At 35.9% G+C, this 21,237-nt stretch overlaps 1 protein-coding gene across 6 annotated transcripts in view; it reads left to right on the top strand.

The window, feature by feature from the left end:
• The window catches only part of ARFGEF1 (ADP ribosylation factor guanine nucleotide exchange factor 1), a 138,748-nt gene that overhangs the window by 49,327 nt on the left and 68,184 nt on the right, over positions 1–21,237 (top strand). For 4 of the 6 annotated variants that reach the window (XR_009536541.1, XM_060128449.1, XM_060128448.1 and 1 more), the window contains exons 2-7: positions 3,224–3,254; positions 3,780–3,936; positions 4,950–5,096; positions 6,538–6,717; positions 12,931–13,207; positions 16,094–16,204. Coding sequence is in view for 5 of the 6 variants with exons in the window: in XM_060128449.1 (XP_059984432.1) it covers positions 3,224–3,254; positions 3,780–3,936; positions 4,950–5,096; positions 6,538–6,717; positions 12,931–13,207; positions 16,094–16,204 (903 nt within the window). In the remaining variant the exon portion in view is untranslated. Of the gene's footprint in view, positions 1–3,223; positions 3,255–3,779; positions 3,937–4,949; positions 5,097–6,537; positions 6,718–12,639; positions 12,854–12,930; positions 13,208–16,093; positions 16,205–21,237 lie in introns of those variants that run through there. The other 2 variants (XM_060128451.1, XM_060128452.1) reach the window with 2 other exon arrangements.

Below are 21,237 nucleotides of genomic sequence, written 5' to 3'. Positions count from 1 at the left end.
TTTTTCAGTTTGTTTTAAAATACCATGGTTTGTAATATTGTTACTTTCAGTATTTTGATAAATACTTACTCTACCGCTCCTCTATTGCCACTTGTTCTTTAATCTTTTTAGTGATAGTGTCTTTCAGTTTTTTCAGTTTAAGTGGCCTTTAATGGCTTTGAAAGGAAGTATATTAAGATGAATACAAGTCTTCAGAAGACTGTAAAAATATAAGCATTTTGCAGGACCATGAAGATAACCCTGCATGCTGAAGACATGCAAGCTATGTTAATAATCAGTGGGAAAAATTGTCATAGTTCTGTGACCTTTAAAGATTTTGTCAAAACATTAAAAACTCTTTGAGTCTGGGTTAAAAATGTTATAGAAAAATGAAAAAAAGTAGGAAAACTCATGTTTAGTGCAAAGTAATTTAAAACATTAGAAACATTGAGAATTAAAGTGTTTTTTGTTTCTTTGTAAAAAAAAACGAGATTAGTTTGAACAGTTCTTGCCTTGTATAATTTACAATAAGGAGATAGGTAGATAAATAGATATAAATAAATGTTATAGTATGATATGAATTACTGGAGAAAAATTACATTCAGCTTGTGTTAGGTATGTTTTATTAGATTATTTAAATGTGGACATTTAAAATATAATGGAATCATAGAATGAAATAGTTCATAGAATCTATAGGATCCTTTGAACCATAGTGTTTTAGAGCAAAGGTCAGACTTTCTATGTAAAGAGCTTTGTGGGCCAAGAGGAAAAGTCAAGGATATTGTAGCACTTAACATAACAAGAGAAAACAGATTTACACACATTTTTTCTTAATGAAATTCAAAATAATAGCAATTGAGTATAAATTTTGTAACCCTGGTCTACTAATGAGAAGACTAGAATTCTTTTAGGGGGGTAACATTATTCTTCATTGGGCTTCAGAGTTAGTGTTCCCTATCATCAAATTGATCACAAATATTCAGCTATAAAAACTATTCTTAAACTCATGTGCTGTATGAAAAGAAGTGATGGGCTGGCATTGGCATGTGAGACATACTTGTTGATCCATGTCTTAGGTGATTGCAAAGGTACTTACAATATATTCTAAGTAGTGAAGTGAGGGTTGTTTCCTAAGGTCACACGGTTATTTAGTGACAGGTTATCTTATTGACAGGTGTTATCAAAACACAGTGCTCTTTAAAATGTTATACTACCTCTGATATTCTTAACTAATGTATTATTTACTTAACCAGAATACTCTGTTTACTAACTATTGTATAAATGGAAATTCACTTTATGCAAAAACTGTCACTCATCTCCCTGCTTCTCCTACATCACATCTTTTTTCTGCCTTACCTGGTTTTTAGCAATACCTCAGCTTCTTAAATAATAATAATAATGTTTTTAAATTAAAAAATTTTATGAAGATTTGGGGCAGTTAATATATCATTTCCCCCTCATCTGTACTATATTTTTAAAAGTGATTTAAATTATTTCTATTACATTTTTTGGTGAACTGTACAATTTTAGTAGCCATAAGCAGATCTTAAATATCAGACATTATGAACTTTTATTTAGTAGTATTTTAAATATCCCCAGATAATATTTTCACATTGTCTCCCTTCTACTCCTACCACTGGTAAAATGGAAGGAGCGTTGTTCCACAGAGTACTAGACTGAAATACCGAACATCAGTGCTTAGCACAGAGTAGGTAATGAATAAATTGCACAATGACAATTTGGCAGAGTCACTTTATAAAGGGCTTACTATAATTCCTGGTACGTGGGAGGTGCTTCATACAAGATAGTTTTTTCTTTTTTTAATAAATTTATTTTATTTATTTATTTTTGGCTGCATTGGGTCTTCGTTGCTGCGCGCGGGCTTTCTCTAGTTGCAGCGAGCAGGGGCTACTCTTTGTTGCGGTATGTGGGCTTCTCATTGCGGTGGCTTCCCCTGTTGCGGAGCATGGGCTCTAAGAGCATGGGCTTCAGTAGTTGTGGCGCGTGGGCTTAGTAGTTGTGGCTCGCGGTCTCTAGAGTGCAGGCTCAGTAGTTGTGGCACACGGGCGAGCGGAATGAGGGATCTTCCTGGACCAGGGCTCGAATCCATGTCCCCTGCCTTGGCAGGCTGATTCTTAACCACTGCGCCACCAGGGAACCCCCAAGATAGCTTTCAGTAATTATTAATTTATGGGTAGAAGTTGCTTATAATACCAAATTTAACTCATTTTGCTCAATATTCATAGATACACCTATGTAATAGAGTTGTTTAAAAAACCGGGATCTGGGAGTTAGATTACCTAGTTTTGACACCTGGTGAAACCAGATTAGTCACACACCCAAGCCATGCAGCCCTTGAGCAAGTTTGTGCCTCAATTTCCTAATCTTTAAAATGGAAATATGATAGTGCAATCCTCATAGGGTTGTTATAAGGTTTAAACATGTTACTACATGTAAAATGTAATAGTGCTTGGCACATAGTAAGTTCCCAGCAACTGTTGTCTGCAGTGGTAGTAATTATTAATGTTATATGTGAATGCTTTTCTTACAAATTTCAAACGGTTTTAATCAATTAACCAGATTCCCCAGTTTATCATTAAATTTAAGGTTCTTCTATTACAGGTAGAATTTATCTAATTTACCTCATCTCTTACGGATATAAACAGCAGAAGGGAAAATTTCCTATTAAATTGAGCGTGTGTATTTGCAGCGCCTTGTATAATCCTAAGTAGAAAAATTGGTTAAATATCAACACATATATACATGATCAGGAAATTATAGTCCTGGCCTGATAATCTCCTTGAGATAATCCCAAAGGGGGTATATTGAGTTTTTTTCCTAACCCAACATGTGCCTTCTATGTTGTCACTTGAATACAGCATATGTATTATTCTTTTCTTAATCCTAGTACTTGTGGATAATGTAAGGAGTTACTTGACCCCCCACCCCCCAAAAAGCTACTTGGAGAAAAGGAAATGCTTTGGGAATTAGTCATCTGTAATTCTACCGTATCCTTGTGGTTGTTAATGTATATTCTTCATATACTTTTATAGAATTATTTGTGTAAATTAATACATTTGGGTGCAACAGAATTCTAGTACCTAATTTTCTTTTGAAAGTGCATTCTTCCCAACTTCTTATAGAATTTATAAAATAACTTATAAAACCTGTAATCAAATCGAATTAGTTAATGATCTTTCCCTTGTCAAGTTTTCTAATGTATGCTTCTTTTTTCCCTCCCCAGAGGAAATAAAAGCGGAAACTGAAAAGCAGAGGTTTGTGGGGTTTTTTTTCCTTAATTTGCAAACTTGTCAGTCTTGGCCAAAATAATAATACAACCGGTGTGTATTTTAGTGTGGCAGATTTTCTGCATGTGGTCTTCATAAAATCAATTTTTAAAAAATGATTTTTGAGAAATATTGAATATAATGGTAAGCATACTTATAAAAAGGTCTCATAAATAAGCAAGTAAGGGTATTTCTGAAATACCGTAAGATATGCTTTTAAAGTCTTTGCTTAAAGACTTTGATTCATATTTAGAAAGATGACTAAAAATTTAATAACCTAAATAATTACTTTATTTAAATTAATTAATTTAAAATTTTTTTCTTGCATTTAATTATGTCTCTGGCCACTAGCTTATGACCTATAGCAAATCACTTAACTTCTTTGGGCTTTGGTTTCCTCATGAAATATGGGAAAATGAAAATTGGTTTGCTTTTTAGAACTGAAATTAAAGTGAGTATATCATCAATATGATGAATGTGATATTATAATCAGACTCTTCTTTTTTCATTTAGTCCTCCTCATGGAGAAGCAAAAGCTGGATCAAGCACCCTTCCACCAGTGAAATCAAAGACAAATTTTATCGAAGCAGACAAGTACTTCCTGCCCTTTGAATTGGCATGCCAGTCCAAGTGTCCCCGCATAGTTAGTACATCTCTAGATTGTTTACAGGTATGTATGAAATGGCACTATCCAAAAACCGTCTAATTTGAATGTGTTTCTAAGTAGTACTCACAATTGATGATTCAGACATTTTCCATGAAAGCCTTGATTATTCTTTTTGTGGTAAGAAACCAAATGGTTGCTTATATTCAAGAGAAACAGTAGTTGCAAAAAGATGTTTCCAGTTTAAGGATAGCAGAAATCATTAGATAGCTTAGTGAGACACAGAATCTTTACTAAGGTTATCAATAATGGAAGTGTCGTAACCTGCTGCTGATTTTACATACTTCATTATTTGCCCTGATTTTACTGGATGCTTGCTGTTTTGTGTGAAGCAGTGGGTTAATATTAACAGTTTAGTATTTATATTTACTGTGAAACTTTAGCTCTGACCTTCATTTATGTCAGAAAAATTCCTTTCTGTCTTCCTGTTTTACTTACACACAGAGACACACACATAAGGATAAGTTCATTTGATTTGTGACCTTGTTTTCTCTGAAAAATTAATATCTAAGGTCTTCCTTCCAGGGTTATAATGGTAATGATGAATGAACAAATCTGTGATTTATTGCAGCCAGTGTCTGGAAATGGTTTTCTGTATATTCACAGACCTAATTTGGAAAAAGATTTTGGGTCATTTGAACGTGTTAAGATAGCTTTCACAAAAGCAGTATCAGTAATGTTTGGATAGAAAGCCGTAAGCTGTTAGAACTCACCAGAGACAAGTTCTAAGGCCTGCCTTTCTCAAAGTATTGCCTGATGGTTTTGCTATGGTTATTTTTCTGTTTTTTGATTATTACAAGTGTAAATAATTTCACGTTTATAGCTAATAAAGCTTTCTTTAGGAAAAGTTGGTATAGCCTTGGCTTTGATTATACCTTAATATTTTTGTGTAAAAAGTTTAACATATGTTCAATTGTATATCATAATTTGAAAGTATATTTAATTAGTGTGTGTGTATATATATATATATATATATATATTAGCTTAATTAGGATCTTTATTTTCTTTCTCTGTTTCAGAAACTTATTGCTTATGGGCACTTGACTGGCAATGCTCCAGATAGTACAACACCAGGCAAAAAATTAATTGATAGAATCATTGAAACAATTTGTGGCTGTTTCCAAGGTCCTCAAACAGATGAAGGAGTTCAGTTACAAATAATAAAGGTAATTAATTATAAAAATGAACTTGTTATTCATAATCTACTTTTTTTAAAATCAGAAGCCTTTTACCTTGAAAATATTTGGAAAAGTCATTTTATATGCTTTCCAGCTATAATAGAGGTCATTTGGGTGCTTTTTAGACTCCATATCAGGGGATTTTATTGTTGAATGCCAGGAATTCACTAGGAGAAGATTCATTACCAAATCTCTTATTTTGAAGGCCCCAGTTTAGGCCCCCAGAGTCTTCCAGAGCTTTCCAGTTTCTAACGTGGTTCTATCTTTTGAGCTTTAGGGTCCCATGTCAAGGTCCTGTGACCCTTCTAGTTTCTTCTACTACTGTCAGACCACTTGTAGTCTAGTCCCACCTGCACCAGCCTTTCTGCTTGAGCACCAGCTTTCCTGCTTCCCTTGCACCTGTCAATCTGCTGAACCTGCTCAGCTAAATCCTGTCCTGGGTTTGTGCTATGATACACCTGGATCATTAAATTCCTTTAAAGAAAAATGACTCATTTGTGTTTTCAGTCTACTATACATATTGAATTTTTAATGTTACTGCTAATAGTAGTGGTGGTATGTTTATTTGTTAGTAAAAATTTTCTTGTACTATTAGTACTTTTGAAATTGTTTACATGTATGAAGTGTCCTTTATGTGTGTCTATCACCCCTTCTGAGCCTTTCAGTCTCATAGCTGCATTTACTTCATAAGTTATAAAATGTCATAATTATAATAAAGCTATTCAGTTTGGCCTGTTGTTTGCAGTTTCATGTCAGTTGTGGTTTGTTTAGTATGTGCTTAATGCTGACCCTGCATAGCACTGTGCAACATAGAAAGACAGAAGATACAAGTCCTTGCTTTTGAGAAATTGAGTAACCTAATGTGTGACAGTTCACAGAAATTATAGCTGTTCACTTTATTGGAGGATTCACCTTAGGATTATTTTAAATGCTTTATTTTAAAACATTTGTAAGCATCTTCAACAGTAATAACAACAGCACATTGAGTTCAGTCTGTAAGTTAGATCTCAGAAAAATTTGAAAGTGAATAGGGCACAATACGTATCCTCCCCAAGTTGACATCTAGTTCAACAGATATATCATATGAAGCGTATCTGTGCTACACTATGACAGAGTATTAATGCTGTGCAGTTTAGTAGACCAAGATAATAATCTATTAAAATGAAACTCGGATTGAAATAAATCAGTTGAATGGTTTTTTAGCGTTTTGGGTTTGGGAGGATTATATGGAAACTACAACCAGGATGGGGAAAACATAAAATATTTTAACAATTGATGATATATTTAAGGCAGGTAGAAAATCTGTATACATTACCTTAAAGTGGTAATGGTGTCTGCAATTTTTAATTCTAATACAAAAATACCAATGTATTTCTGTGCTGAAACTCTGGATGCAAAAAAAAATCGCTTTAACTATTTTTTTTTAAAGGCTTTACTTACTGCAGTAACATCTCAACACATAGAAATTCACGAAGGAACTGTACTGCAAGCTGTGAGAACATGTTACAATATCTATCTAGCAAGCAAAAATCTCATCAATCAGACAACAGCCAAAGCTACTCTTACTCAGATGCTAAATGTTATCTTTGCACGCATGGAAAACCAAGCAGTAAGTATTAAAAAATGAGAGAGATTGTATAGAACACCACAGGCATCAACTATAGAAAAGATTTTAATGAAAATATAGTGAAATCTTTTGTGTCTGTGAAGAAAATGTCTTTCATTTACAGTTTTACCTACTGGAGATTTGTGGTATTGTTTTTGTTTGAGGCTTACTGAGTTGCTTGACGTTGGATAAAATACATTTTGAATTGTTCAGAAATAGAATTTGAAAGATGTCGATTGCCATCATCCTCATCGAAGTGTTTATGAATTGATATTTTTATTGCTCTCAAGCTTAGTAGATGAGTATAATGTAGATATCAAGTTACCTAATTTTTTTTTTTTTTTTCCGTACGCGGGCCTCTCACTGCTGTGGCCTCTACTGTTGCGGAGCACAGGCTCCGGACGCGCAGGCCCAGCAGCCATGGCTCACAGGCCCAGCCGCTCCGCGGCATGTGGGATCTTCCCGGACCGGGTCACGAACCCGTGTCCCCTGCATCAGCAGGCAGACTCTCAACCACTGCGCCACCAGGGAAGCCCCAAGTTACCTAATTTGATCTATTCTGATATAAAATTATTTATTCATTGAGCCTTTAAAAAATAAATTTCTATAGTGATGAAATATATTTGGGGAGGAGGGTAAGAGACCAGCAGCTAGAGAATCATTTTTTAAAAAATTATCTAGGTCTTCATAATTAAAAACCAACTTCTAACTTTTTATCTGGAACTGATTTTAAACTTAGAGAAAAGTTGCAAAAATACTTACAGAGAGATCCTCTTTACTCTGCTTTCCTAATGCAACATCTTACATAACCATATTACAATGTTCAGAAGCAGAAATTAACACTGGTACAGTACTATTAAGTAAAGAAACCCTGATTACTTAGTTAAGGTGGTATCTTCCAGGTTCCTCCACTGGAAAGTTACTCTTTTACATTTAATAAATATCTCAGGAGAGATACTTTCAGACTATGCAAATATCCTGTTTTTTTCCTCATATTCCCCCACACCCAATTTGAGTATCCACTGGTGGATCTGACTGGCAACAGTTATTACTGCTGTGTTTCCCTGGTGGTGATTTTCTGTTTCTCTCTCTTTCTATATTTATTAACCAGAATTATTCTCCTTTCCTATTTATTTATTCAGTTTTTTATTTATATCAATCTGTATTAATGGATGTTTATTTTATTCTATGTTTTATAATCCAGTTCTATCATTATTTATTCTGTTGCCTCAGTTATTCCAGCTTTGGCCTTCTGTCCTTTTGACAATAGCCCCCAACCTTTTTTTAGTACCTCTTCACTTTCTGGAATCTCAAGATGTTCCCTGCTCATTTTGAATTTTCTCTGCTTCCCCGCTGGAGTAGTAGACACATAAACAGGGAGCCCTGGCTCCTTCAGTTGGAGAATGGTAATTGGATACCAAGATCTGAGTGCCAGGTGTGTTCACTGCAGCTGAGATGTTACTACTTCTAGGCCCTCCCAGCAGACTGAACTAGGAAATACATATGTGTACAGTCACCCCACCTCCCCCACCCCGTGTGTGACTACCCATCTGTATGTCTTAAAAGCTATGTTCATACTGATGCTTCTGATTCCAGGCCAGTACCACAGGGTTCATTTCAGCCTTCTCCCTTTACTTATTTGTAACTTTCTCTAAACAGTGAGAAATAAGGCTTTCATTTTTTATGATACATTATTTGTTCAGGCCTATTACACACATATAGTAGTTTTAGAATTGCTTACTTTTTTTTTTTTTTTTTTGCGGTACGCGGGCCTCTCACTGTCGTGGCCTCTCCCGTTGCGGAGCACAGGCTCCGGACGCGCAGGCTCAGCGGTCATGGCTCACGGGCCCAGCTGCTCTGTGGCATGTGGGATCCTCCCGGACCGGGGCACAAACCCGTGTCCCCTGCATCGGCAGGCGGACTGTCAACCACTGGGCCACCAGGGAAGCCTAGAATTGCTTACTTATAACACTGTGAGAAGCAAAGTTACTAGGTACATTATAGCATTTATATTTATTGGGTTTTGTTTTTTTCTTTGTCTTTAGCCTTATAGTATCCATTCAAAATATTATTTTCCAAAGTTACTTAGGTTAGTTCTGTTCTTCTCCATACACTTCAGCAGGATAATTTTATTACTTTATAATGCAGTTAAGTTCGTTTGTTACTGCCTGTTTTCCGTTTCAGTACTCCTCACGTTCTGGTTTAATTGCTTGCTTATTTTTTGAGTCTGTTAAACACTACTATGAATTAAGAGTTAGTGGTAGTGTATATATGGACATATATACACTACCAAATGTAAAATAGCTAGTGGGAAGCAGTCTCATAGCACAGGGAGATCAGCTCAGTGCTTTGTGTCCAGCTAGAAGGGTGGGATAGGGAGGGTGGGAGGGAGGGAGATGCAAGAGGGAAGAGATATGGGGATATATATATATATATATATATATATATATATATGTATAACTGATTCACTTTGTTATAAAGCAGAAACTAACACACCATTGTAAAGCAATTATACTCCAGTAAAAATGTTAAAAAAAAAAAAAAGTTAGAGCTCTACAGAAATACTCCTCATTCTTATCACTCCAGTCCTCTTCCTCCCTTCTTTGTACTCCTTGGATGTAGCTAATCTCTATTGTTTATGGTTTATCCTTCTACATTTCTTTAGCACAAATGAGCAGATACATGTATGGTTTCATGTATCACCTTTCTTATATGAAAGGTAGTATACTGTATTAGTCATCTGTCACTGCATAACAAATTACCCCAAACTTCAGCTGCTTAAAACTCACAGCTTAGCTGCTTATCTCTCACAGTTTCTGAGGGTCCAGAATCCAAGAGTGGCTTAGCTGGTGGTTGTAGCTTGGATTTCACATGAAGTTGCAGTTGGCTGCATGGATCACAGTATCAGCTGGGGCTGAAGTCATTTAAAGCCTTCATTGGGCAGAGAATGAGAGAGAGAGAGAGAGAGAGAGAGGAACAAGGCAGAAGCTACATTGTCTACCTTATGATCAGAAGTGGTCACCCAAAGAGTCGTGTACCACAATGTTCATTGCAGCTCTATTAACAATAGCCAGGACATGGAAGCTACCTAAGTGTCCATCGACAGACGAATGGATAAAGAAGATGTGGCACATATACACAATGGAATATTACTCAGCCATAAAAAGAAACGAAATTGAGCTATTTGTAGTGAGGTCGGTGGACCTAGAGTCTGTCATACAGAGTGAAGTAGATCAGAAAGAGAAAAACAAATACCGTATGCTAACACATATATATGGAATCTAAAAAAAAAAAAGAGTTCTGAAGAACCTAGGGGCAGGACAGGAATAAAGACGCACACGTAGAGAATGGACTTGAGGACACGGGGAGGGGGAAGGGTAAGCTGGGACGAAGTGAAAGAGTGGCATGGACACATATACACTACCAAATGTAAGGTAGATAGCTAGTGGGAAGCAGCCACATAGCACAGGGAGATCAGCTCAGTGCTTTGTGACCACCTAGAGGGGTGGGATAGTGAGGGTGGGAGGGAGGCAAGAGGGAGGGGATATGGGGACATATGTATATGTATAGTTGATTTACTTTGTTATACAGCAGAAACTAACACACCATTGTAAAGCAATTATACTCCAGTAAAGATGTTAAAAAAAAAAAAAAGATCACCCAGACCATCCCTGGCACAGTGTGGGAGGGGACTCTACAAAGAAGTGAAAATCAAGAGGTAGAGGTCATTGGTGGCCATCTTAAAAAGGCTGGCTACCACACGTACTCTGGATACTCTTTCATACTCTTTTCACTTAGCAGTATGTCCTGGAAAGCATTCCATATCAGCCCTTAGATCTTCCTCATTCTTCTTTATAGATGCAGAGTACTCGAGCATGTACTATAGTCTATTCAGTCACTCTCCTATGTATTGACATTGGATTATTGCTAATATTTTGTAACCACATATAATAGTTTTGCTGCTTTTTTTCGAAGAAGTGAATGAAATTTTATCACTTTTTAATAGAAGTATAAGTTTTATCGGTTTGACTTGTTCAGCAAATTTTGCTACATTCCCTGTACATTCTTGGCACTGTTCTAGTTCTCAATTGTACAGTGCTGGGCAAAATACCAGCACTGTATCACCACTACTTTCAGAATTCTTACAGACATAGAGGGGAAAGATGAATCTTAAATAATCACACAAATAAATATATAACAAATGAGTTATGATAAAGGCTATGAACATGTTTCATGTTATGAGGCATATTAGTTCTGTGCTATGGATAATTAGAAAAGTCAGAAAGGGAAGAGAGAAAATTAAAAAGGCAAGGCAGAATAATTTTCCACATTTGCTAAAATATTCTAAGCTAGAAGTCTAATTCATTCGTATATGCAGCTGATAACTTTTCCTCTCCTTCCCAAATAAAATTCACTATAAAGTGTTCAGTTCTAAAATTATTTCAAGAGAAGATGCTAATTTCTTTCTCTGTAACAGTGGTTTTCAACTGGAGGTGGTTTTGCCCCCCAAGCCATATTTGAGACACTTTTGATTGTCATGACTGGGGTGAGTCATAACCTGTAATGGGTTTCTACCCATTAGAGATAGGGATTGGGATGTTGCTAAACTCCCTGCAGTACCCTGGACAACCTCCACCTCCCCCAGCGCGCACGCACGCACGCACGCACACACACACACACACACACACACACACACACACACACACCAAAAAAAAAAAAAAAACACAAAGGGTTATCTGTTCCAAAGGTCAATGGTTCTGATGTTGAGAAACCCTACTACAAAGTATGAAAGTGTATAGAAAATGTTTAAAGTTAAGTTCCTCTTTTTTCCCAAGGATCTTTCTAGAGTTTATACAACTCTGGAATAAGTAGAAAAAACTAGAATTCAACATTATGCTTGTCTGTAATTCCTAAGCATGTGCTTGCCCTACTAAACCATGGTACGGATTAGCTGAAGTTAGGCTGAGGGCGAGATTGGATTGCAAGTCAAAGGTTCCTCACTGTTAATTTGGAAATGGACTTTCTCATGAATGGCCTAAAGCTTTGAGAAGTCTGAGAAGTTTCTTCTGATTCCAACTGTGTGCAACTAGTCATGCCCATCAGTTTCCTTATCTGTAAAATAAGGGACTTAGATCATTGCAGATTATAAGTCTTTTCGTACCTTTTGGGCATTTAAATCTTTTAATTCAAATTTGTTTTATAAATTCATATGATTAATTCTGATATTTCTGCATAACCTAGAATATTACTAGGAATATGAAATGTTCATGTTTGACACTGTAAAATATTTATCTTTGTGGAAATTAATTCTGTGAGAATGATTCCTATTAGGTCATGAGGATCAAAAGAGATGTGTCTAAAAGCAATAAAGTGCCAAAAAATGAAACCCTGTGATCTTGATTGTTACTGTTTTTAGCATCTTGTAAGTGAGCCAGTTTTACACGTAGTATTACGTACATAGTAATTTAGGTCTCCTAAAATAAAACTGGAACATTTATAGTTTTTTCATTCTTATTAGATGACTGATTGGGCAGAGGCATTTAAGTACTCGTAATTTTATTTATTAAGTGTAACTATTATTTTTTAATTAAAAGATATTTGGCAAGGTGACATGAGAACATGCTACAGAAAGGTACACACCGAAAGGTTCCCTCCCACTCTTGTTTCCAGTTCAGTCATTTCCTAACTTCTACCCCCCAAAGGTAACCATTATTACTAGTTTCTTGTGTAAATGTCTAGACTTTGTTTCTATATATATAAGTAAAAATGAATGTGTGTGTATTTTATTTCCCTGTCCACTTTTTTCCTCCCTTAGTGAAGCTTTTATTTGATTTTAGGTAAATCTACTGTTACATTGGCAACAGTCCAATTATCATTCTAAGGTTATTAAAAATTAATTTGTTTTTAATTTTGTTTTGTTTCAGTAATACATTTACATCATTCAAACACCAAAAATAATGACAAGAGGATATAGTGAAAGACTTCCATCTCTGTTCTTGTTTGCCAAATTCCATCCCCCTAAGAAGTAACCACTGTTTCCTGTTGTTCTTCGTTTTCAGTATGTTTTGGTTTTTTATTTCTGATGGACCACGATTTCTAAGCCTAGAGACAAGGTGGCAGCTCCTATGAAGGATTTATAGTTGAGTATAACATTACCCCTCCAAATTTTAAACAACTTATTTTGCTAATATTGGCAATTATTTTCTTTCTTTCCAGTTGCAGGAAGCCAAACAAATGGAAAAAGAAAGGCATCGACAGCATCATCATCTGTTGCAGTCTCCAGTAAGCCATCATGAGCCTGAATCACCTCAACTTAGATATTTGCCACCTCAGACTGTTGATCATATATCCCAGGAACATGAAGGGGACCTTGATCCCCATTCACATGATGTGGATAAAAGCCTTCAGGATGATACAGAACCTGAAAATGGATCTGATACTTCCAGTGCAGAAAATGAACAAACTGAAGCTGATCAGGCAGCTGCAGCCGAAAGTAATCTTTCTGAGAAGGGGTTGCAGGGGTTGGGAGGTGTGTGTTGGGGGAAGAATGTAGGAGGGCATTTTTGGTAAAGAAACGTGGAAAGGGTGATATGACTTAATGGGTATCAGGCACATTGTGGTAATTGTGGACTTTGTCCATCCTAGGTGATAAAGTTTTCTTAAAATTAGTTCATAGCAAACAGGAGACCTATTTATTTAGTAAAGTTTTCTGGAATGTGACTGAAAATTTTAGGAAATCATTATAAGATCACAAGGTACTATTGTCAAAAAAAAGGACTGAAATTAAATATGAAAAGATATCTTTTGAATAACCACCTGGCATACAAAAATATTTATTTTTATAGCCTGATGTGTAATAATCGATAAGATTTAGATATTCTCTGTGTTTTTTTCTAAGTAAATTTATAAGAAAAAGGTTACAAGATTACAAAAATTAAATTGCATTTATTTATTTTACAAATGTGTTTCTCTAAAAATAATCACGTGCAGTCATTTTTTCCCCAAACGTTATTCTCAGCTTTAGCTGTTCTATAAAACTGCCAGGAAACGAGTTTCTTCCCTTTGTTCCTCCTTAGCTTGGTGTGAAAAAAATGATGGAAATTCTGTTGCCTTTCCAGTGTGGTTTTGTAGAACTAGGATGGTTAGGGCTTAGTTACAATTCATCTGAATTCTGTGTTTTTACTTTACTTTGAGGAAAGACTTCTATAGTATATTTTCAGCTCTTGATTTTTTTCTTTAACCACATCTTTTCCATAACATAACAGTGGTTTGAGCATCAGCAGTGTCATGAATTGGTGCCTTTTTACTCTTTTTAAGAGTACTTTATTTAGCATTTACTTTAAAGGGGACAGTTTTGATAAACCAAGCATTTCTAGTACTCAAGCTAATAATGAATCCATACTGCCTATATGATTTACATTTTTCTAGCCTGCCCTTGCTGAAATTTCCCCTACTTTAACTGTAAGCTTATAAAGGAGCTGTTCAAAGAGCTAATCTATAATAAGGCTGGAACTTTATTTATTCCTCCATTTCTTCATCCGTGCATTCAGCAAATATTGATTTAGCATACTGTGTCCCAGGCACTGTGCTAAGACTTGGCGTTAAAAAAGCTGATGAAGGTGTAGCCATTGCTCTTAGGGTACTCATGGTCTGCCTGGAAGGTCAGGCATGTATAAATGAGGTGTAATGTGATAAATATCCTGCAAGTGACATGCATAAGATAATTCTGCTGAGGAGAGTTAGGAAGTACTTTTGTAGAGAAAGTGTTGCTTTAGCTGAATCTTGTTTGGATAAGGGAAGGAATTGCCTAGCCAGAAAATTTAGGGAGTTTTCTAACAGAAGAAACAACATAGACCAAGACCCAAGGGGTGGAAGCGTCTACTGTGTAGTAGGTACCACTGTAGGTACCTTTTAAGATACAGCACTATAAGTAAGACATAATTCCTGTGGGATAGTCGTGATTTTTAAAGGTGTTTTTCTCTCGACAGCTGATATAAATGAAAATTTTGCTTCTGAGCCGTTGGGTGAGAGTGCGTGGTCTGGAATTAGATTATCTGCTTTGAATCACACCTCTCTCACTTACTGGCTGTGTGACTTTGGACATAAAAGTTAACTTCTATAATCATTTCCCATGTGTAATAAGTATTATTCACGGTTACTCTAATTCTGTTAGATAATTTATAAGAGAATTGACTCGATTTGCTAATCATTTTGTGCACATTTTAGTGACTATATATATTTAGTTATGTTGAAATTGTTAATTTTTAGACTCTTGGTAACTTTAGCCAATTGGAGTGCAGGAATACAAAATTTAAGAAAGATGGAAAGATTGTATGTCAAGACATTTATATGTTTTTACTCCACAGAAGAATCTAAATGCTGTTGTATTTGAATTTTTTTATAAAATGAAGTTACTGATTTGGCATGCTTATTTATCAACTTTCTCCTGTGACATTCAGTATTTTGTAGAATGCAGCGAACAGTAGATTAGGAGCAGTGAACAACAGGGAGGACAGACTTCTGGAAGTCAGAGTTTTACATAGTGGTCCTTCATAGTGGTGTGAGTTGCGGGGTGTGTGTAGACAGTAGCACCATAAGCTCACATGCAGTCTGAGGCCATTTGCTGTAGGGCAGTGGCTCCCAGAACAGGGACCCAGATCTCAAAGCATCATAAAGTGCCAACTGAGCCTTCCTGAGATATTTTCAGCATTTCAGAAAATCCCGGGGAAACTGTATTTTTATCTGCAAAAGTCACTACAAACTGACTGGGAATATCAAGTTTTATTAGTTTCTTGTGTGTTCAGAAGTTCTGATTGGTAGTTATGTCTGTTTTTGATTAATGTTAAATTGGGAGATGAATTCTTTTTTACTTACTAAATTTAGTTTTACATTGGATATGTGGAGTATGTTGGGGAAAAAATAGTAAGGAAGAGCTCAGATAGCCCAGTCTCTGGTTCTTCAAGGACCTCATTATATTAGAGCACAATGATGAGCTTGTTATTACTGGTGAGCCTAATTAATCAAAACAAGCTTTAATTACGTTTAATATTATTTGATCAGTGTGGGACATGTTAGAAATGTTTCATTCAGAACTTTTAAAAGTTTTGGTTCTTAAAGGAATAATCTAGAAAACTCATTTAAGTTGAATAGTCATTTAATAGCTTGTCAAACGAATCATTGTTGAAATTGACTTAATGATAAAACATTTTAAAATATGGTTTGGTTAAAAGTTTTGAAGATTTAACATGTAATTGCTTCTAGTTTCATATATCTGTTTTTTTCTTTTATTCTTAATTTCTTAGATTTTTTCATTATAAATGTTTAGTAAAAGTTTCCAAAAAACTAAAATACTGTTTTCTTGAATTTTTCTTTTTTAAAGCATTATCTAAAAATGATGTATTATACGATGGCGAAAACCATGACTGTGAGGAAAAGCCACGAGACATTGTGCAGAGCATTGTAGAAGAAATGGTGAACGTCATCGTTGGAGGTAGCATATTTGACTTGAAATTAGTTTATTCTGTCTTATGTTATTTCGTGTGACTGTGGGGACTATTTTATAATGTGCAAAACAGAAAAGGCAAAAATTGTGTGTAGAAAAATATTTAAATCTCTTTGATTATAGATGAGTACTTCCTTTTTCTCCAGTTTCAGTTATAATCTGTTTATAAAAACCCACTGTTCCCCACCCCATTAAAAAAAAGGTTGATTACCATTTCATTTTTTGTTTTTATGTTTGCTGGGAGAAGGGCAAGGGTATATTTTCCTTCCTTCTAAATGTGTTAAACTTTATAAACTAGAAAATGTTTAAATTTATTTGGTTTTTAGTATTTTGTATCTTCGGAAAAATCGTGATTTCTTATACCTTTATTATCATGACCCAAGTCATAGCTGATACAGGGGCAGATCCTATCATATGGATTGTATTATAAAAATTTTTTAAAGTTTGATAGGAGTTTCATTCACACTTCTTGTGAACAGTATTATTATAGATAGGATTAGATTTGAGACCAATCCACTGAAGCTTATTTAATTCATGGTATCTTGCACAGGACTAAGCATAGTACCTTGCTACATGTACTTCTAGAAATATGATTAAATGTACAGTGTGGCTCTTGAATGAGAATAGTACTATTTCAGCCATGCCTAATTTCCATTTATAATGTCATTTCTAAGAATATATTTCCTTCTTTAGTACAACACTAGAAGCAAGTATTCATCTGATTGCATTCTTAATTTTTCATTCATCTTTTCATTCAACGAATACTTAGGAAGCACATACAATTGTATGGCACTGTAAGGAGACACAAACGTTTATCTGAAATAGACCATGCTCTGGAGGAAAGGGGTTCTGGAGTATAGGAATGTAAGATAAGTGTCATTAGAAAGAAATAGCTAAAATCCTATTAAAATTCAAAAAAAAGAATGGGTATTTCTAGCTAAAATTATCCAGGAGGGCTTCATGTAGGAGGTGACACTTGAACTTAGACTGTATAGATACTCACGCAGGTATAGGGAGTGGTGTTTGATGTATGGGAAACAGTTAGCTAAACTCTAGAGAGAATGATTTGGGAATTGGCAGGTGGTGCTTTAGCTGAAGTGTAGAGTATGTGGTGTCATATGGTAGAAAATAAGTTTGAAAAAGTAGTTTGGAGCCAACCAATGGATGGTTATAAATTCCAGCTTTAGGATTTTGAACTTCGTTCTAAGAGAGAATAAGTTACCATTGAAGATTTTAGAACTAAGAAATGAAGTAATCAGAATAATGTTTTAAGAAGCTAAGTAGGGAAATATGAAGTCCAGTGAAAGACCAGTGCAGTAATCTAAACCTAAATAGGACAGTAACAGTGGAAATAGAGAGGAAAAAGTGAATGAGAAGTGAGATAATGGAAGTTGAATCAAGAAGAGTTTGCAACTGATTGAAATCTAGGTGAAAGAGAGAATGAAAACTGTGTCAAAAATCCCAAAGATTACCTCAAGATTTGGTGATTCACTAGAAGGACTCATCATACAGTTACACTCACCACTGTGATGTGGTGAGTCAAGGTACAAGGCAAAATCATCAAAGGGAAAAGGCGTATGGGGCAAAGTCTGGAGGAAATCAGGTGGACAATTCCAGGATTCCTCTCCCAGTGAAGTTACATGGGAAACTCTTAATTTCCTCAAGCATTGAATTATGAACTGCTGTCTAGCAGGGCAGCTCCTTAGAGACTGAGTGCCCCAAGTTTTTGGGGGGAGCCTGTGGTATAGGCACTCTCTATCTGCATATACCAAAATTCCAGATTCCCAGAGGGAAAGCTGGTGTTCCAGCATAAACCACATTATTTGTACAAACTATTGAGGCACAGTGAGCCACTTTTATTGGTTCTGGGAAGAGTGAGAATCCTCCCGAAGTGTAAATTCCAAGGTTCCAGCCAAGAGCCAACTTTGCAAGCAGGCCTTTCTAAGGATAGGCAGTCTCAGGCATGCTATGTTAGCTCTTTTCTGCACAGGCAGTCTCCCAGTTTTTGAGCCTAAATGGGTAAGTGGGTGGTAGTACTATTGGTAGAATTATTGGAGTAGATGTTGGCGTGGGAAAAAAGGTACTAATTTTTATTTTGACATTGCATTTGGCCGTCAGGTGTGCCATTCATGTGGAAATGTTTATGAAATATATAATGGAAATACAGAACTCTGGCCTAAGAGATAATCAAGGCAGGTGTTATAGGTGGGAGTCATTCTGTTAAAATTAGTACTTGAAGTAGATTACCAAATGGGAAAGTGTAGAGGCTAAAGAAGAGAGCTTGGTCTTGGGGAATATGAATTTTTCAAAAAACCATAAACTTATAATAAGGGAAGAAAGAAAGTATTAGGTATCCACACATTCTCTTAAAATTTTATAATGTATATTAGGGGTTGGAAAATAATGTTCCATGAACCAAATTTGGCCCACTACCTATTTTTGTAAATAAAGTTTTATTGGAACACAGCCATGCTTATTTGTTTATGTATTGCTTATAGTGGCTGCCTTTGCACTACAAAAGTAAAGTTGAGTAGTGGCAACAAAGATCATATGGCCAGCAAAGCCTAAAATGGCTACTGTCTGGTCCTTTGCCAGTTTCTAATACATATGAATACAGAGTGTGAAGTGAAAGTTCTTTCATTTTTCTGCTTCTTACTTAGAAAACTTTCAAACCTAGAGAATAGTTCAAGGAACAGTACAGTTAAAACTGTAGGTCCTTTTCTAGATCACTAATTATTAACAGTTTTGCTACATTTGTTTTACTTGTCTTTAAGTAGACCCGTGTGTGTATTTTGTTTTTGCTGAACCATTTGAAAGTTGGCTATATACAACATGACGCTTTACCCCTAAAATAACTGAGCATATATCTTCTAAGAATAAGGGCATTCTCATACATAACCACAATTCCATTTTCACACCTAAGAAAAGTAACACTCTTTTAAGAATATCTAATATAAATACACTTTAAAGTGTTCCTGGTTGTCCCCAAATGTGTTTCTTATATCCTTTTTTTTCTTTTTCTAGTCCAGGACCCATTCTAGGTACACTTGCTGCATTTGATTATGTCTCTTTGGTCTCGTTAGTTGAGAACAAGTCCTCTTGCCTTTTTTTCCATCTTTCATAACATTTATTTTTAAGAGTGTAATATTGTCTTGCAGAATGTTGCACAGTTTGAATTGATCTGATGATTTCCTAATTTTGATTTAGAGTAAACATATTTGGCAAAAATACTGCATAGGTAATGTTGGTATTTCTTATTACATCATATAAATTGGTGCATAATTAAGTTACCCCCTGTTGGTGATAATGTTTGATCACCTGGTTAAAGATGACCACCAGCTCTCTTCATTGTAAGGGAACATTTTCCCCTTTATAATTAATAAGTAATCTGTGAGTGATACTTTGAGATCATATCAAGATCCATTCACTTACTGGTTTTAAAATCCCTTGATGATCCTTAGATATTACATGGATTGCAATATAGTGATTTCATAATTCTAATATTAATCAACATTTTTATATGGAGAAGAGCACCTCCCTTTATTCAGTGTGTTATAATCCTTTACTGTCATCATTTTTTGTTCCTGATCTGGCCAGTGGGAATCCCTTCAAGCCAGCCCCTGTGTCCTTTTGATGTGATTGCATTGTCTTTGAGCATTTCCTTGTTTTCTGGAACAGTAAGATGTTCTAGGTTCACCTTCAGCTTTCCCTTGTCCCAGCCCTGGAATCAACAAGTTCTTTAGGAGTCCTTATTCTTTTTACTGGGCAATTGTATTTAGAGACCAAGGCCTAGGTACTAGGTATGCTCACTGCTACTGGGGTGTTATTACTTTTAGTCTTTTCCAGTGGACAGAAACAGGAGATATACAATCACAAGATAATCTTATTAGTTCCAATTCACATCCAGCACCACAAGGTTTCTCTTCATCTTCCTGCATTTCATTCTTGTGTTTCTTTTTCCACAGTGAAAACCTAAATTTGCAGAAACAGTGTGCCATTACCAAGAACAAGCTGATTAATTAAAGTTCAGATTTCTTTGCAATCATATGTGTCCTTAGAATATATTTTACTAAGGATGAAGAGAGTACTGTGTTCAGAAGTTACTTGTATTAACTATTTTTATTGATTTAACTTTTTAAATTGAAGAACATTTACATGATTCAAAGTAAAAATTATATAAAATACTTAGAGAACTCTTCCTTCCATTTCTCCCCTTGCTGACCTGCCTTATAGGTAACGACTTTCATAAGCTTGTAGTTTATAACAGCAGTCCCTAACCTTTTTGGGACTGGTTTCATAGAAGACAATTTTTCCACGGACTGGGACAGGGGGATGGTTTCGGATGATTCAAGCGCATTACATTTATTGCTCACTTTATTTCTATTATTATTATTTTATTGATTGATTGCTGCGTTGGGTCTTCATTGCTGCACGTGGGCTTTCTCTAGTTGAGGCGAGCGGGGCTACTCTTCATTGCGGTGCGTGGGCTTCTCATTGTGGTGGCTTCTCTTGTTGCAGAGCACAGGCTCTAGGTGCTCAGGCTTCAGTAGGTGTGGCACACGGGCTCAGTAGTTGTGGTACACGGGCTTAGTTGCTCTGCGGCATGTGGGATCTTCCGGACCAGGGCTCGAACCTGTGTCCCTTGCATTGGCAGGCGGATTCTTAACCACTGCGCCACCAGGGAAGTCCTATTTCTATTATTATTACGTTGTAATATATAATGAAATAATTATACAGCTCGCCATATTGCAGAATCAGTGGGAGCCCTGAGCTTGTTCTCACTTGCCACTCACTGATAGGGTTTTGATATGAGTTTGTAAGCAATTAATTCATTATGGTCTCTGTGCAGTCAAACCTTTCTGCTAATGATAATCTATTTGTAGCCGCTCCCCAGTGCTAGCATCACTGCCTCAGCTCCATGTCAGATCGTCAGGCATTAGATTCTCATAAGGAGCTTGCAACCTAGATCCCTCACATGCGCAGTTCACGGTAGGGTTCGCGCTCCTATGAGAATCTAACGC

Source organism: Lagenorhynchus albirostris, chromosome 17 (assembly GCF_949774975.1).
Source record: "Lagenorhynchus albirostris chromosome 17, mLagAlb1.1, whole genome shotgun sequence".
NCBI classification, from domain to species: domain Eukaryota; kingdom Metazoa; phylum Chordata; class Mammalia; order Artiodactyla; family Delphinidae; genus Lagenorhynchus; species Lagenorhynchus albirostris.
Note: the sequence above shows the minus strand (reverse complement) of the source record. Positions and strands in the feature narration are given on the sequence as shown.